We start from the raw sequence: 18912 nt of genomic DNA, 5'->3' as shown, positions 1-18912 counted from the left end.
CAAATTATTAATTTTATATAAAATGATCGAAGGGGAGTAGATTAAACAAACTTAATATTAGTAAAAGAAAAGATGGTATTTTACAATCATTTATCTCCCTTGCTATTTCATTAAACGCCTCTGTTACAACTGGTATAAATTCTCCTTCCTTATCTTATGAAGGCTTTTGTAACCTAGGTGCTACTGTTACCAAGAAAAGTATCCTGATATTATGGCCGAGATGTCCACTGATTACTTTTAAGTATGCTAGGTTTTAACCGCTCTCTCGTAAAACAATTTCTTAAATTCTTCCAACAAGATTTAAGAGATACTAAAATGTTATACAAATATAATATATATATGCGCAATTTTTACCATGCATACTGTTGATATGACCGATTAATACTAACCTTAAAATTGTTTTTTTGTGTTTATATAAATTGATTTTTATTTATAAATTGTGAAAATTGATTTTTTTATATAAATTATTATATTAATATGTAAATTGATTTTTTGTTTGTAACATGTAACATGCTATATAAGCATGATATTTTAGTTTTAGATAGTAGTAAAATTTTAAAAATAAATTAAATAAAATTTAACTCGTTTCGTTATACTTATATTCTCAGAAACTTCAATTTTAAAATAAATGAAATAAAATAAAAAATTAAATTCGTTTACTTAAATTAAACTCGTTATACTTATCTCTCAGAAAACTTCACATACCATACTCATGAGCTAATATACCACATATTTTGTTTTTATATATGTTATTATGCTTGTTATGTAACATTCGTTCTTTAACAGAATAAATAAATGCAACTTTCTATAAAAAATTACAATTGAAATCATAATTTTAACTTGATTTATTTTTTTTATATCTTCAAAAAATGTAGCAATTAATTTTCAATTCATTTCAAATAATTTAAAATTACCTTTAAATGTAAAATAATTTGTGATATATTCACCAAAGGCAGTATTTAATGAATAATATTTCAAAATCGTGCATTAAATATAAAATAATTTGTATTTTTAAATATCACGGAGATTAGCTTGATCGTTAACTATAAATACGATATGATTATGATATTTACTGTATTTTGTATTTATCGCGGCTGCGCCACTATGAATTTAGGGTAACTGCCGATACTTTAGTGCGAATACATTTTAGCGAAAAATTTATAGGGAACTTATAGTAAATTTTTTATCGTGTACCATTTAGCGAATTTACCTCGAATATATTTGCGCGAAGTCATTATGGAGAGCACATTAATGCATAAGAGTAAATTTATTGCGAATTCATTTATTAAAATAAAAACAACATATTCTATATCAATTTACCCATCAAAAATCCTTAAATCATAAACGAGATATATTTTGGATATTTTGTTAATTATTGTCTATTAAGTGAGCCAACCTTTATCTGAAGTTATAGATAATATATTAGCCAATATCTTTCTGGTCTCACACACTCATGGTTGTAATTACTGATGGGCCATTTTGAATCAAGTTTTTATAACAATAAATTTACACCCCCCCCCCCCCCCTACTCCCAACATGAATTTAAAAAATATGCTTTATGACATTAAAGGTACATTTTAAAAAATATTGTGAAATGCTTAGAATTTTTTCCAATCAAGATTAAAAATACTGAAAGCTATTTTTCTGATCTCTTAAAAAATCATTGTAGATTTTGTTAAGTATTTTTTTTTAAATTTCCAGAATTTTTAAGATAGAGAGTAATTAATAATTTTAAACCTCAAAAAATCATGCTTATGCACTTAAAAATAAAAGAAATAGTAAATATTTCTGAGCTATATATTATATTTTCTAATAAATTTAATTCAGAAAAAATTACTTAGCAAAACAGTAAAAATTAATTTAAATAGTTTTGATTCTGAGTAATTAAGGGAAAAAAATAATAAATGCCGTAGTACTAATCTATATGTATTTTAATAAAATGCTTAGTCTATTCCTATCAAATTTTTTGAACTAATATTTTATATCTAAGTAAATAGAAGAGATAAAAATAATATCTCTTAAGATCACAAAATCATAAGATTGAAAATATTTTAAATTGGGGAAATCACTTATACTTAAATATTATTTATTTTTGAATCGCGTTTATGGTTGGTGATTGGCAAAACTGATTCATGAATTTATAAATATTAAGTACTTTCATCAATAAATATTGGCGCATTTTGCCAATAATGAACAAGGTTGAGTGAAATTATATTAATAATTAATAAAACCTAGCTATTTTAAAATAAGACTTTGAGGAAAAGCAATGGGCAGGACAGCAAATTTTATTTATTCCAATGACAAATTTAATAAACCAAATAGTTCAATATTCATAATATAAATTTAATAAGGCTATATGGAAATTGAAAACTATATCATTTAAACAATCTTTTACCTATTTATTTAAAAATATTATTCAATTAATATGAATATAAAAATAAATATTGCAAAATAAAATAGTCACTATTGATAATTATCGCAATATTAACATAGTGATATTAAATTCACTATAATTTTTCGCGATACATGTTTCAGCGAAATAGTCTTCGCTGTAATTTATTCGTTTTAAAGGTTTCTTGATAAAAAATTAGACATAATGTATTCGCTTAGATTTGCGATAAAAGTTTCGCTATGACATACATGGTTAAAGTTGCGCCAAAAAGTGTTTAGCAATAAATGTTTTGCTCAATTGACATGGAATCTAGTATATAATACAGATTTGAAAGTCAAGATAAAGGTTTGAGTTCGCTAGATTATAAAAAAATTAAAAAAGTAAATAAGCTAAAATGGTTGTCAAATGACCCTTATAAATTTGAAGCCAGAGTTTTATAATAAAAATTTGTAATTAAAACATGGTAACCAAAATATTTCAATTTAACCATCCCCAGTTCCATAAATGGGTTGGTTTCTTATTAGATCTTTGTGTCTATATAAATTTAATTTATTATAAATATCTATCAGTAAGATAGAATATTATTTAAAAGATATGAATAGTTTTTTTTGAGGAGTATGTAAAACTAACGATGTTTGATAATTAGGTATCTGATTATCTCATTTTTTAGCTTTTAGTTTCATTTATAGAACATATTAACTTATATTTTAATATTATAAATTCTACTCCACTTTCCATTTCATCTATATTATAATTTTCCGATGTCCTCACTATGTTTTCACTATGTCATGTCATCGCTATGTCATGCCATCGGTACGTATTTATTTATTATTTTTCGTAGGAATAAAATATTTTGTGAATAACATCCACCATCAAAAGCCAAGCGAAATCTGTTTGACAGTTGTAATATTGGAAGAAATATCGTTTGGTAAACCAGATCATTAATAATTATAAAAGTTTCATATGGACATCAGAAAGTTCAATAATTACAGAATCAGGTAAATTTATTTATTTAACTAAATTTTTTATTTACAGATTTCCTATTAAAATACAACTCCTACCACTATTACTTCTTTCTCACATCCTCCAACCACAAAAATATTAATAATTTTATAATAAGTTTCAGGGGCGCCACTCGCCTTTACAATCTCAGGGGATTAAACTAAAAATAAATGTATTTAAGGCGAAGCCCATCCCCCCCATACTCGTTAATCGGCCTTCGGCCGGGTTTTATATTAATATATTTTACATTTTAATTTGCTAACTGAACAATTTTTCTAAATTTCATATTTTGTCATTTATTCTATTTCTAGCTGATAGCCCGTCAAGAATGACGGGGAATCGGAATTTTCTCAGTATGGATAAATAATAAATTTTACTTCATTTGACGATGGACGAATCAGAATAGTCAAATGAGAGGAATAGATTATCCGCATTCATCCTTCTAAGATTTCTATAAATTTCGAGAAAAGGCTAAATATATCATGAAAAATATGGAATAAAAAAATATGATTTCTGAGTTATAATATTTATCAATTCTTTTAAGAAATTTTTCACATCAAGATGCATTATATTTTGCTCTCTCACTTCGTATATAATCTACATTCCTGTCAAAGAATCATTTAAATGCTTTTAAAACCTTCCTAAATACTCTTTTAAAAAAAACCGCCATCATAGATTCGAATCAATTATGGGGACAAACAAAATTTTCTCACAAACAATGTGGTGGTATCCACCCTATTACAATGGGCTATTTAGAAGTTTATTATCAAATATAATTTCCATAGGTCAAAACCCAGGGTTTTAACTTATTAAGTATCCGCATAAGCTAGGATTTAGTGTTAAGGGAGAAGGCAAATTAGCTTCACATGCCATTTGTATTATAATCAAAATCCTCCCCCTAATAGGCTATTATCTAGTAGACTTTAAAAATGATTTCAATTGCAAATTTCGTGAAATTTTATAAATTGTTTTTATCCCAAATTTCTCGTTTATTCAAAATTCCTAGAGACATACTATAACATTAAAACTCCTTTATTCAGCCCACATGTCATAGATTCTGACGAAAGGATTCAGCAGGGGGCAAACGTTTCGTTTATCTTACCTTAGTATTCATTACATCATCCATTATCTTAAATTGAAATTTGATTTGGATATAAATATTTGGCATCTTGATGATAGAACAATTTGTGATGCTCTTCTTAAATAATTAGTTTTCAATTTTATGAAGCCAATTTTAATAGACTCATTCTTAATAAGTCTAAATGCGAAATCTGTTTCCATGATAACAATATACAAAACCCTCATCTAGCAAAATTAATTTTTTTTATTGAACACATAAATAATAAAAATTAAAAAAAATAAGGAAATTAATATAATTTTAAAAGTATACTAAGTTGGATTAAGAAAAAAAAATGCATTGCTGTTATTGAAATTTAAACCTTCAGATTCGTAAGCGACGCTCTTGCCGATTAGGCCACAGATGCTTTTCAAAATTGATGATTTTTTAAATATATATTATAAATTATGACACTGTGACTGTGACACGGCTTTTATATATATTATAGATGCATGCATACAAAATAAACTAGCATATAAATAATTAAAACAATACAAGACAATTCTAAAAATAATATTTAATACAAAATCTATTTATTATTGTATAAAATATTTTCATCTAAAGAATTACAAGCGATAAAAAAAGGTTAATAAATTAATACATATGCCTCATTTGATAATGATTCATAAAAACCACATAATATAATATAATTCTTAGCAACTTACATTGAGAAAAGGTCATAAAACTAATATAACTCTTTGTTACATTTTAGAAAATATTTTATAGAATGGACTAATAAGGTAAAATTTATTTCTTAAAGAAAATAATATAAATGACCAATCCAAATCATAAAACTAAAAAAAAAATTAATTTTAGTTCATTCGGGATATTAAAGAGCCATTAAAAAATTTTTTTTTACTTCAAGGGGTTAATCAAATTTTTTAGGGGGCTCGAGCCCCTGCGCGCACCCCCCCCCCCTTACCCTAGTGATGCTACTAATTTATTTTCTACGATTAACAATCTATAAGATCAAATAAATATATTTATTGATCATTATAGGAACATTTTCAATTGTAAAATGCCTCTCATCAAATCTTTAATTTCTCAACAACTAAACACACATGCTCCTTCTCCCTTAAAACAAGATGCTATCATAAAAGCTATAAACAGTCTCCAAAATCAATCTATGTCAGACAATCTTTCAAATTAACTTTAAAAAAAATTCCCAATTAGAACATCAAAAATTCTACTTACAGTTTTAAAAAAATATGATAAAGCAAGCGTACCTCCTGACAAATCAACCGTCATTAATTTACCTAAAATATCTTTCCCTAAATCATCAAATGATTATAGAGGTATAACCTTTTCTTGATCAACTTCCTCAGACCGAAGGCAGGTCTATGATAAATTGATCAGAAATTTATCTATCTTCGAGTTTGAGAAAAATTTTTCAAAATTATTATGGGTTTGGCAGGGCTTGGAGATTACTCAAAATTAATATAGCGGACATGACTTGGGAATTTTTTTAAATATTATCACGGGGATTTAAGAAAAATTTTCAAAATTTAATGGGTTGGGCTTTGGAAAAATCAAAATTATTAAGGTTTGGACGCTTGGAGATCTAAAAAATTTTTTTGCAGGCCTTGGTGGGGCCTAATAAAAAAAAAGGATCATAAAGATCTCTGATTAATGCATTATGATTTTTTAAATAATATTTTAGTGTTGAACAACCAAAATTATTATGGTCTTGAACCTGGCTTGAGGTAATTTTTTCAAATATATCATTGGGTTGGACCTGACTTGGTATTTTTTAATATTTAATATTAGCTATAGGTAATCAATAATATTTTAACAAAGAATTTTGATATGGGTCTCAAGTAAAAGCTAATATAAATATATTTTTAATTTAAAAATAGTACTCACTTAGTATTAATTGGTTGAACTTGGCCTTAGGGGGGGGGGGGATAAAAAGTATAAAAATTGGATATGGTTTTTAAATAAAAGGCAACCTCAATCGTAAGAGAACGAATAAAATTCTCATTCTCCGTCATTTTTGACGGGTTATCTACTAGTAATATTAAATCATTTATTATAATTAAAACCGGCGGTACGATTCGAAAAATCAATCCATCATCATCATATGGAAAATTTTCAGGAATTTTTAACTACCAGTCAGAAAATTTCAGAATCACTATTCAATGAGGTTTTAGATTTGTATGAAACGAAAACTGGTTTATTTAATAATAAAGTATTCCTGACCAACGAGGAATCAAATATAAATGTAGATTATATTTCTGATAATTTAAAATACATAGAGCATAAAATATATTTAAAAGTTTATAAAATTATCCCTAAAAATACTTATAAACATGATTCAGTGGTTCAATATGTTTCTAAATGTAAGTTACGGTATTAAAATAAATGTGAATAAAAATTTATTATAGCCAAAAATAAAATAACCTATATACCTGAAGCAAATATTACAAAATTGAGGTCAATTATACCTATTTTTTCATATCAGATTTTCATAAATGATGATTGGTGTTAAAATTATTAAATTATAATATATTTTTAGTTGTTTTAGTATTGGATTAAATATTCCAAACCAAATAAAAAATATATATGATGATCATCAAAATCAAATTAATCAAGACAATTATGCTGGTTATGTTTTAAAGGATCTATCATGGCTTAAAAATATATTATATCCAAAAGTAATAATAATTTTTATGTTATTGAATCAATCATAGGAAGTAGTTAAAAAAGTATCTTTATTTTTATCTTTTATTAAGCAAAGTTGGGTCTAACTCACTTCTTAATCCTTTGCAACCTTTTATTAGTTTTATAATATACTCCTGTCAAAATACTTTTATAAATCATCACAAACCTGCAGACCTGGTCTGGAATGTCCTAGTGACTTTTAAAATCCAGGCTCATCTGGGCTTATAAATAATAATATTAAAAATCTGGATATCAATGTTAATAAAAACACATAATCATCAGAGACCTGCAGGCATGGCCCTAAGCAGCCCAGGTCGACCAGGCTATATTATTTTAAAATACCTAATATAAAACCTGGATTGGGCCAAAATTTAAAAAAAAAAATATAAGCAGGGCAGTGCAAATGGTATCTCTGCAGGTCTCTGATATTTATTTACTGCCCATATTTTTATCTTAAAAAAATGAAATTAACAATTTTAAATTATGGGCAAGATTAATAAATTAGTTAATTATAAGATCTATTTTTTATAATTTTTTTTAGAAAAATATATGCCGGGCAGTGCAAATGGTATCTGCAGGTCTCTGATATGCCCATATTTTCAATTTCTTAAATAAAATAAAATTAATAATTCTAAAAATTATGGGCAAGATTAAAAATAAAACTTAAGGTTGAAAATAAATTTTTAAAAAAAATCTGAACAGTGTCTAAAATTAAACCTTTGGACAGGACCTCGAAAATTTATATCTATGATACAAGATCCAATTGTTTCTTTATCTTAGTAAAACTTATATCTTTATCTAAGATTCTTTTATTTAAAAAGAAACTTTTCCATTTTCTTGACAAAGATACAGATTCGATACTTTTTTAAATATTTTTGCTTAAAAAAATTCAATATTCACTTTTAATATTTTTTTCTGTGGATATTTTAATTTTTTTTGTTTTTCTTTTCTATCCATATATGTTAAATTAATATTATTTACAAAAAAAATAAATTATTATTATATATTTTAGCATACTAACTTTACTATTGTATGCAAATTTATTCAATTTTATTTATATTAAAAGAATCATCATCTTATTTTATAGGGTGGAATAAAATATATTTATTTATATTTCACTTTTAAACATTTTGGTTTCTTTTTTGACACAATATACTTGGTAATAAAAATAGTAATATTTGGGTATTTAAAAAATTTTTTTATAATATTTATTTTGGGATATTTATATAAATAATATTGTAGAACATTTTATTATAGTCATCAAAATATCATATGCTTTAACCAATTTGAAAATTTTGAGATGATTCCTATAAACTATAAAATTTGATGCCATTTATTTGGAATTTATCTTTTAGCTTGTTAAAACAATCAACATACATGATATTTTCTTTATGTACTGTTGGTTGGTTTATACATCTCTCCATTTCTGCTCTTACTATTTGACCACACATGATCCTTTTATATCATTTGGGTGGGAAAACAATATTAATTTTTTATGAACCATGGTATTATTTTGACCTTACCCATATATAGAAATTGACACTATAATTTTACTTAACTAGAAGGGTTTAACTCTCAGGTTCTCATTTTATGGCTTATTGTGCAAAAGGAATCTAGATAAAAATTTTCATAAAAAGTTTTTACCTTTTACTTTATTACAATATTGGGTAAGTATTGGAGATAGGTCTCAGCCTTTTGTGACTCCTTTCATAATCCTGAATGGTGATGGGGGAGGGCTCTGTTATTTATCTATAAGGTGGCATCTGACATTGATTTTTTAGTATTCCTATTATTTATGATGATACCACACTTAAACAATATTTCCAATAAAGCCTCATTATGATGCTCTCTTAAAATCAACAAAAGTGAAGAAAAAAACTGTATTTGTTGCATTTCTGAATGATAATTTTCAACATTAAAATTGCTTCCATTATTTATTGTTTTTCCAGGTTGATATGCATAGATAGATTTAAAAAGTCTTCGGTGAGTTAGAAAAACTTTCCAATACTTTTCAATATAGTAATATAGATAAAATTTGATTGAATAAGTATCTGTTGCCCATTTTTCAAAAAAAAGATGGAAAGAGAATAATTTTTTTACAATTTTAACAGGCTCTTAGGTCACAATTTTTTTTTCCATCAGCTGGCTCAATTTGGAAAAGGAAACTTGAGACAACACTAGCTCAGCTCTTGATATAATGCAAATATGCGACAAACATTTTAAGAGGTTATCCACAAAAATGAATAAAATCTAATAAATGGGAAGGGGTGGGGGGAGAGAAAGTATGTTTCAAAAATTGATAAAAAAAAGTATTGAAATTAGATTTTAATTCAGCGCATATATAAACTATTAAATATATTCTTTTTATATATAGATATGCAAAATGTGTATAGAAAAAGGAGATCATAATGATAGAACGTTAAAATTATCAAAAATTTATGATAATATCCATGAACTTAAAATAGGATCACTCAATATGATAAATTCTCATTTGATCTTTTATAACAATGTATACAATGATATGAAGCATGAGCATTCGAAATATTTACTAAATAATTGGCCATTCAATACAGATCCAAAAAAGCATATATACGAAGAAATGGCGATTGCTGCATATCTTATGGTATCAGAAAGTTTTTTTTTTATCATTATTGCAACTATATATATATCAATATTTTGCTTCTTTTTTTAGTCTTTATGGAGAATAGATGATTGTGAAACTTGTCAGCCAAATAACAAAGAATTACCTAACAAAGATCAATCAAAATATTTCCAATATAAGTTTTTGGATTTGGGATGCGGCAATGGACTTCTCACTTACTTTTTAACTAAATGCGGATTTAAGGGTGTAGGAATCGATATTAGGGAGCGAAAAACCTGGTCAATTTTGAAACAAACCGAAGAAAATTTGAATTTACAAGTGCGTTTAATAACATTATTAATAAATAAAAATGGCCGACATAGTAAAAAAATAAATAATATCGTCTCCATGATCTATTTTAATATTTCAGAGCAATGGTGGATAAAAAATTGACTAGAATCATTAGTCAGTCAAAAACGAATACGAAGTTAATAGTTCATTTATTTGATTCGTTTATTAGATTTATACGAAGTGAATAATTCTTATTAGTTTTCTAACAAAACGAATAATTTAATATCCATATTAGAGGCCTGCATTGGGCGGCTTTTAGCCCATAAGCCCACCCAATGTTTAAAAAAAATTTAACACGCCCACCCATAGTTTTTAAAAAATATACTCGCCCGCTCATTAGTTTAAAATATTTACCCGCCCGCCTATTATAAAAAAATTTAACCCAAGCCCGCCATTATAAAATTTAATTATGGCCATTCTTTCAATTTTTTAAGCATCTAATAAAATAAATCATTTTAAGCATATCACATCACCTCTACAAAGAAGTTTTATAATTTAGAAAATTACTATATTAAGCACGAAAAATATTCAATTTAAATTATGGATAATTTATTTGATCAAATAAAATATTTATGATAAAAAATATAAATATAAAATTGATATTATATGTAATTATAATGCAAAATTAATAATGAATCGACATTTTCTGGATTCAAACACGTTCTATTGTGTTCTAAAAACCTTCAAGTAATACTAAATCCTCGTTCAGAAGAAGCATTAGTTGTAGGAATAATATTTTTCTTGCTAATCTTGATAGCTTAGGCAAATCTTTATCTTGTTGTTTCCACCAAAATAATATGCGCTTGAAGTATATCCTCTTCCTCAAGTGAGATTTTTAAGCAAAAGGGAGACCAATAATAATAAATTTAAAAAAGTAATTTTAAATTAAAATTAATTGTAATAAGCAGCTTAAAATTTGCTAAATTATACATATCATCTCTTCGTCTATTTATAGCAGTAAAATTATCTGAAAATAATGAATTTTCATCCTCATTATCGTCGAAATCTTCAAGGCTATCATCAGAAGAATCAGATGATGAAATCATCTTTGTGTCTTTTGTGTTACAAATATATTAATGCTAGTAAAAAATTTTTAATTAAACTTTTTTTAAATATAAAAACGGAAAAGAATATAGAAATATTTTAGTTATCTGTTGATATTTTTTTTGAAAAATAATATTGGAGTTTAATATTAAAAAAATGTAATTAAAAATTACGAAAAATGTCAATTTTGAAATATAGGGAACAGCTGACATTAAATACTCGCATTTTAAATAAATATGAGAATTTCTATTTAAAAAAATGATTTTTATATAAAAGGAATGTTACTTGTAAGACACAATTCAAATTTTAGCGCCAAAATAATTTACACGGTAAAATAGGTCAGAAAATTCACTATGTGACTGATTAGTAGTCATATGTGATAAAGGGGATTTAAATATTTTGTTATGTCATTAAATACTGTGCTCTCCTTTGTTTCAACCTCATCCTCCCATCTGTTGTGGTTTAATTTTGACGCGGATGTTATTCATTTCAAATATTGCATTTAATAAGTAGTTAAGTAAATTTAACTTATTATTACCCTTTAATTGGGTTCTCTGCTTTACGGGTAAAATCAAATTTTCATCAACGCCTATGTTATATTATTCTATGCAAATAACCAACATGTTTTCGATATGTTTTTTTTACTTCATTAATTTCTTCCAATGACAACATTTACAGTTGTCGGAACTTTGGTATTAAAAATGTTAAAATTTTATGGAGCATATGGATTTCAAAATTTTCAATTATAAAATATTTAGCTTTTTTCTTTATTAAATCTATTTCTTTTTCGCAGTTTGTTTTTCTCTCCATTATATTCATATTTATTTGATTATGCTCATGTAGAAGAAGATTATACCTAATTTATTTATAAATAAATAAAAAAAATTCATACCATATAAGAATGTTTCGTAGTGTAGACCTGCAGTCACCCTCAAGAGCATTCGTTGCATCTTTATATGGATCCAAATAATCTATCAGTGTTTTTAAAACTTCTTTCCCATGGATTCCATTTTTTCAGTCATATCACGAGATTTTAAAAACAAAAATATCTCATCATACATTATATAAATGCTTTGTAGCATCTTTTGCTTTATATTCCATCTTATATCAATATTTTGTTGTAACGTCTCAGATATTTTACGTTGCCACTTTGTTTGAAATAAGTGGTTAACGGTTTTGCAGTTGCCAAGATATTATTAATCTCGAGAGCAATTTTCAAAATAAAAGTTGTCTGGAATGCATTGCGAAGTATTGTGTTCAATATATATGCTGAACAATTTAGTCTATTATCTAATATTTGGAAAATAATACAAATCCAGGTCGTTGAATGGCTTGAAATGGCATAAAAAAGATATAAGAATAATTTAATAAAAATTAAAACATATCCGGTTATTTTTTTATTATCTATCAAATCTTCATAATTTGCAGATGAACATTGATGCGAAGGAAGAAGGATATGCCACTTGTTTTATATTTTTATAGATGGATTCGTAATCATTGCAGCTAATCCAATCTAGCTTTTTATCATTTATATCGAAAAGGATTTTAAATTGCTTCCACATTGAAAATTTGAGTTTATTATTATCTGAATCATTTTCTTTTAACTTGTAAAAATTATTTTAATTTTTTTTAGATATATATTCTTTATTCATAATATAATTTAAAAATTAAATTAAATTAAAAAATATTTTTTTGTTAAAAATTCTGTTATAAAAAATAAAATTTATATAATATATAAAAAAATAAAAATGAAAAGGGCAAATATAAAGATAAACAATCTTTACTAAAATAAAACAATGCAATGCAGAAATATTCATTATGCTCAAAAAAATTTTTATTTTCAATGTCCACAAAAGTTTATTTGTTTCAATTAAAAAGTTTTACTACATTACCATAAAAGAAAATTTTTATTATACACAGAAGTTTATTTATTTTAAGAAAAAAGTTTTTACGATATCAAAAAGGACAGTTTAATTTTTAACATACAAAGAAGTTTATTTTTAATATCCACAAAAGTCATAAGAACAATTTTTTATTAATATTTACTTAAATGATTTAGCAAAAATTTAAAATTTTTGCCTACCCTCTCGCCCACCTAAATGGAAGGGGGTAAGCGGTCGGGCTGGAAACCCGCCCAATGCAGATCTCTAATCCATATTCGTTCTATTAGATTTGAATTATTTAAGCCTTACATCTTAAGTGTATTATTAAAATTTTAACTTATTTTTTTTTCATTCACTAAATAATTTGGTTATGTTACTATTTTTTTATAACCATAAATATATTATCAATCTTTAATAATAAATTTAAGATTTTAAAAAAATTAAATTAATTTAATGGAAAGAATATTAGGAGTAAAGCTCAACCCGTCAGCCTATTTTTATTTGTTTAGCCCGTCCACCCCAATATTTTTAAATTATTTGATTGATTAGTTTAACTCTTGGTTTATTTTAATATTATTTTTACTTAATATATATATAATATCAATCCTTATTTTCGAGATATATTACAAAAAATCACACTTTTGAAAGATATTCCTTAACTCATACAATAGAGTCCTTCAAAACGGGGCCCAAATTATTTGAAGAATTTGAGGAAAAAAATTTAACCGGACTTAAAAATCATTATGAAGAATCGATGTTTTTGCTTCTTTCAAATAATAATTTGTTTAAACTTATAATATATATAATATTATAAAATAAATTTTTTTTTAAAAATAAATCTAAACCTGTTTTGCTCATTTCGCCAAAAAAATTTCCAAATTCACCCGCCAACCCCGCTTATAGTATGGTCGGGCAAAAATCTACTGATGCAGACTTGGAGCAATTATTATAAATTATTTAGAAGGATGTTGAAAAGATTTATGATTCAATTTTTTTAAATAAAATGCATAATAATAATTAGTTTTTAACTCTATCCCAAAATTTATCTCAATTTGGTTTTAAGTTTAGCAAAAATAATGTAGAACTAAAAAGTCGATTTTCTCACTTTGAACAAAAAAACACATATTAGCACTCCAATAATTTTTTTAAAACTTATTTTAAAATATTAGATTTATTTAGAAATTATTCTTAACTCTAAAGCATTCAATGGAACTTAAATTAAGCTTATTTTCACAATCTATTTTATCACTTCTCCTTTTTTTTTTACAAAGTTTAATAATCCTTTTTTTGTTTTTGAAACATTTTATTAAACAAAATTTCAAATCAAATGGTCTTCGAACATCCAGCGAAATTAAAGGTGATTTCATTACTCGTAGTAATCTTTATTTAATTCGTATTTTTATAGGCGACCTTATATTGACTCATAAATAAAAATGACAATTTAAGTATAAATTTATCCCCGATCTCGCAAATTAAGCCGGATACTAGCGGTTTCATGACTCTTAACCCGATATTTACACCAACAATTCATATGAATGCTTAACGGCTTCGGTTTTTCAAACTGCGGCAGATTATAAGTGTTCTGGTTTTAATTCCTTATATAATCGGGGCTTTGAGAAGATCTTCGATAAGAAGATTCTCTATTTTGTTGAAATTTATTTTTGCTTCCGGGAGTGGCCACGTGGTCAACTTAAAAAGAAATAATAATACTACTTATATGACAATAAATTTATGATTAATATTATTTTAAAAAATATATATTCGACGCGAATTATTTATTCCGCGTGGTTTTCAAGGAGATGGCATTAGATCCATCCCAAGAAAATTGCGTCTTTTCGGAATACGAATGGATCGTAGGCAATCATTGTGATGAATTAACTCCCTGGATTCCTCATTTATCTCAAAAAAAGTAATTATAATATACATTTAAAAGAAATACTTTTTTGTTTTAAACAATGCGAGTATCATCGAATTATATGTTTTTCCCTTAGGTAATCGCGATACTAAAGTTCATTAATTTTACGACGTCATATAATAAAAAATATTCGTAGTGGAGACTACACTCCAATAAAAACTTAATTATTTATATCAATTTAAAGTTTGCACTGGTATTATGAACCTCTAAAAATAATTATATAAATTAAATATGTAGCGATACCTTACATCTTCCCCGCAACAAATTATTTATTTTACCATGTTGCCCTCATGACTTTTACGGAAAATATCAACGCAGGAGACCCCATTTGAGTCGTTATGAGGATTATTTGATGTTTCTCACCGATTTGCTCAAAAACAAATACGGGTTTCGAACTCACGTCGATAAGTTAAGGATTCCATCGACTAAGAGAGTTTGAACAATCATAATTATTATATCCTATTACTTCAGCATAATATTAAATATCTACTTTTAATAATGAAATTAACTTCTTGAGTTCGATTTTTAAGGGGCGAAGGGAATTTTTTTTATAAAATAAATGACAAATTTAATCTTTATTTGATTCAAAATGATATTTTTAGCAATATCATAGCCTGTAAATGAATAATAAATGTCTTTAAATTTATATTTTGACGGAATCGTATATAGACATAGGCGTATCCAGGATTTTGTTAAGGAAAAGAGGGGGGGGGCACTATTAGATGAGGTTTTCCATGTTAAATTTTATTAGAGATCTTTGGGTTCATTTATTGTAGGCCTTTGGTTATATCAGACTTTTATAAAAATAATTTGGGTTTTCAATTTTTTTTATATAAAAATGCTTTTTTTCTAAAAGTTTTGAATTATAGCTGTTATTTTTAAAAGTTATTAATTCTTCCTTATAGTATATTGTATACATTTTTGGGGGATAGTGGTGGGGAGATTTATAGGAGGAAAACTTTTATAGCTTAAAATGATATTTACTAGAACAGGCAAATTTATTAAGGGGGATTTCCCCTTCTCCCTACCCCATGGCTACGTTTATGTATGTAAAAATCTGCACAGCCCGGTACCAGAAAATTATGACAGATTGGGAGGGACAACTCTTTCGAGATTGATTAACCGGTCAATTTGGGTCGGTCATATCTCTAATCATATGGCCAAGCGGCTATGGCCGATTAAAATTTCAATATAGAAATTTGCTCATTATAATAATATTTTAATATCAAGATAGATATGTTTGATCGGATATCCTCCAAGTCAAAAAAATACATTGCTACTCAAGACATCAGGTGATGCTATAGGAACACAAACTAATTTTATTCCCAGACCCAAGCTGGAAGTGGTTCGAAATTGCACTCTAGTGGACAAATCTATCATTACGGATATTGTGAATAGAGTTTTTGCCATGATTATTAGCGCTGATCCTATCAAGGGTTTTTATGTAATTGGATGCGAAAAAGAAAAAAATATCCAGGATCATATAGATAAGCTGAAATTGAGTGTAGAGGAGAGCACTGCTAATCTCCACACAAGTGATAATTTAAATAGAATATCGACATTTTACTTAATTTGCATTTGATATCATTATCGATATATTTTTCTTTTTTTAAAATAAACAAGTGAATAAAATACAACATTCTAATAAAGAACCTGAGGTTGTTATCGAAGATTCTACTATTTTTTGGCACTGTGGAGGTGAAAATTTTACTTATTTTTATGTATTAAATCATTATTATATTCTAATTTCTTAACTAACTATAATTAATCATTAGGGAGAGTTCCATTATCAGATATAATAGAAACGCTAAATTCATCTGAAAAGACGGCTTTAAAATCGCAAGCAGGAGGAATTAGGACACTTTTAAAGAATCACGGTTATATATTTACAGGTAAAGTTTACAAAAAATTACTAATATTTAAATTGTGCTAAAATGTCACCACAACCTCCAATTTGTGAAATAATATATATTTACAAGTTTGAAATAATTTTTTATAATGATGAATGTGGTTACAGTAGTTACTATTGCTTGAATGAACACATTAGTCACCCCTTCAGAGAAATTCAAGCTGATATTTATAACTTAAAATTTGGCCTGTGACCTACTTGATTTAACAAAAACATAAATATGGGCTAGCAGGGTTTTCTATGTGTATTTTTATAAAAAATATATAAATTTCACCGGCCTTTTATCTAGCCAGGTTTTTTTAATGTGATCAATCAATTATAATCGTTGTTTATTAAGTAGTATTTTTTTAGTTAACTTTATTGAGACTATAATAACGTAATATCACTGACCTATAATTGTAGTATAATTTTAATATTAATTTTAATAGTAAAAGGAGAATTCGTCACACTTTCTTACCATGCGAATATAGACGTCGGCCAAAATTTAAACGGTAATAATGTATCGGGGACTAGTTTAGGACAAAACTTAAAATCTCGCCACAAAAATCGGGGTAATAAAAAATTCGCCATCTTTAAGAAGAGCAAAATGTGTTGGTTTTATCAAAATCATCCTCAAGGATGTCTTTATCCTGAATCTTCTTGTATGTACGCTCATGGACCCGATAATTTAATTAAATTGTAATATTTTTTTAAAAGAAAACTATATTATATCCTATGATTTTGACAGGGAATTATATAAATTATTTTAATAAAAGATAATACTATTTAGTGAAATATTTATTTAATACTATTGCGAAAATTCGCTATTTTATTGTATTAAAAGATGCATTATCTTTTGTATGATATTCCCCCAAACGCATAGAGATATTTCGTTATATTCAAGATGAAAATGATAGTTCAAACTTTCTAACTTTAAGACCACTATGCCCTACATACTGAGCAATAATATTGCTAATATCAATAGAGAAAAATTAAAAAATAATTATAAAACTTTTATTAGAAATTATAAATATATTTCGCAGTGAGGTTGCTTCAAAAGCAAAAAATTTATTACCCAAAATAAAGCTTTTTGAAAACTTTATTTCTTAAAATGATAACAATATCTGAGAGAGTAGAAATTTTAAATGCTAAAATTTAAAGTTTTTCATTATAGTTTCAAAATCTTAAATATAAAATAGAAGTTTTGATCAAAATTATTGATGCAATAAGACAAGATACGTTTCTATAAGTTTTGAAGAAAAGTTAATTTATAGCCAGAAAATTATATTTAGAGGAGCCCATTTTAAAGCAATAGGGAAAAAACGTCTTTAAGATTCGAAGAAGACTTGTATTTATCATACTATCATTTCGGGTCGGTTAATGATAATTATCAAAGACCTGCAGAGCTACTATTTTTACGGCCCGGCCTTGATTTATTTTAAAAAAATTTTCGGCCCGCCCTAATTTTTTTAGAATATATAACATTTATTTTTAATTTTTATAGCTAATAATGGCTATTTAAAATATTCAGTTTTTAACTATTTGAAAAATTAAATATTACTTCATCATTTATATTATAAAAACTCTAAGGCAAATAAAAATTAGATTTTCTATACAAAATTAATTGTTATATTTTTTTACAATTAATTAATATTTGATCAAAAACATCTTTAAAAAAATTTTCAGCCTTCTAATTTTGAGAAGTGGCCTATTCTGATAGTATAGTATTTCTATAACTAAAAAAGACCGGTTATTTATTTATAATAATATAACATCTAATAAGTAATAACTATCTAAAAAATATATAGGGTGCCCTCTATATTGGGGGAGGTTTATGTAACAACTCCATTATAATTTTTAGAAGGTAGGAGGTTATTTTGATTTTATAGAAGGTCATGAGACATAGGCATATCCAAGGTTTTCATATATGGGGCACTATTAGGCAGGGGTTTTCGTCATAAATTTTATTGGAGGTCTTTCAAATTATTGTAGGCATTTGTCTAAATTATATTTTTATACAAATAATTTTTGAATTTTCACTTATTTTTCTAAAAATTTTGAATTATCGTTGTTATTTT

The 18912-nt window shown here is 26.0% G+C and overlaps 1 protein-coding gene across 1 annotated transcript; it reads left to right on the top strand.

The window, feature by feature from the left end:
* The first annotated feature begins 9574 nt into the window (after positions 1 to 9574).
* LOC135923600 (probable tRNA (uracil-O(2)-)-methyltransferase) lies at positions 9575 to 17577 on the top strand. The gene is made up of 8 exons (XM_065458442.1): positions 9575 to 9795; positions 9865 to 10092; positions 14828 to 14940; positions 15184 to 15379; positions 16181 to 16481; positions 16570 to 16644; positions 16722 to 16838; positions 17284 to 17577. The coding sequence occupies exons 1-8, from the start codon at positions 9649 to 9651 to the stop codon at positions 17535 to 17537; spliced, it is 1431 nt and encodes a 476-aa protein (XP_065314514.1). The 5' UTR covers positions 9575 to 9648; the 3' UTR covers positions 17538 to 17577.
* The last annotated feature ends 1335 nt before the right edge of the window (positions 17578 to 18912 follow it).

This window comes from Gordionus sp. m RMFG-2023, chromosome 2 (assembly GCF_954871325.1).
Source record: "Gordionus sp. m RMFG-2023 chromosome 2, tfGorSpeb1-WG-v2, whole genome shotgun sequence".
NCBI lineage: Eukaryota > Metazoa > Nematomorpha > Gordioida > Chordodea > Parachordodidae > Gordionus > Gordionus sp. m RMFG-2023.
Note: the sequence above shows the minus strand (reverse complement) of the source record. Positions and strands in the feature narration are given on the sequence as shown.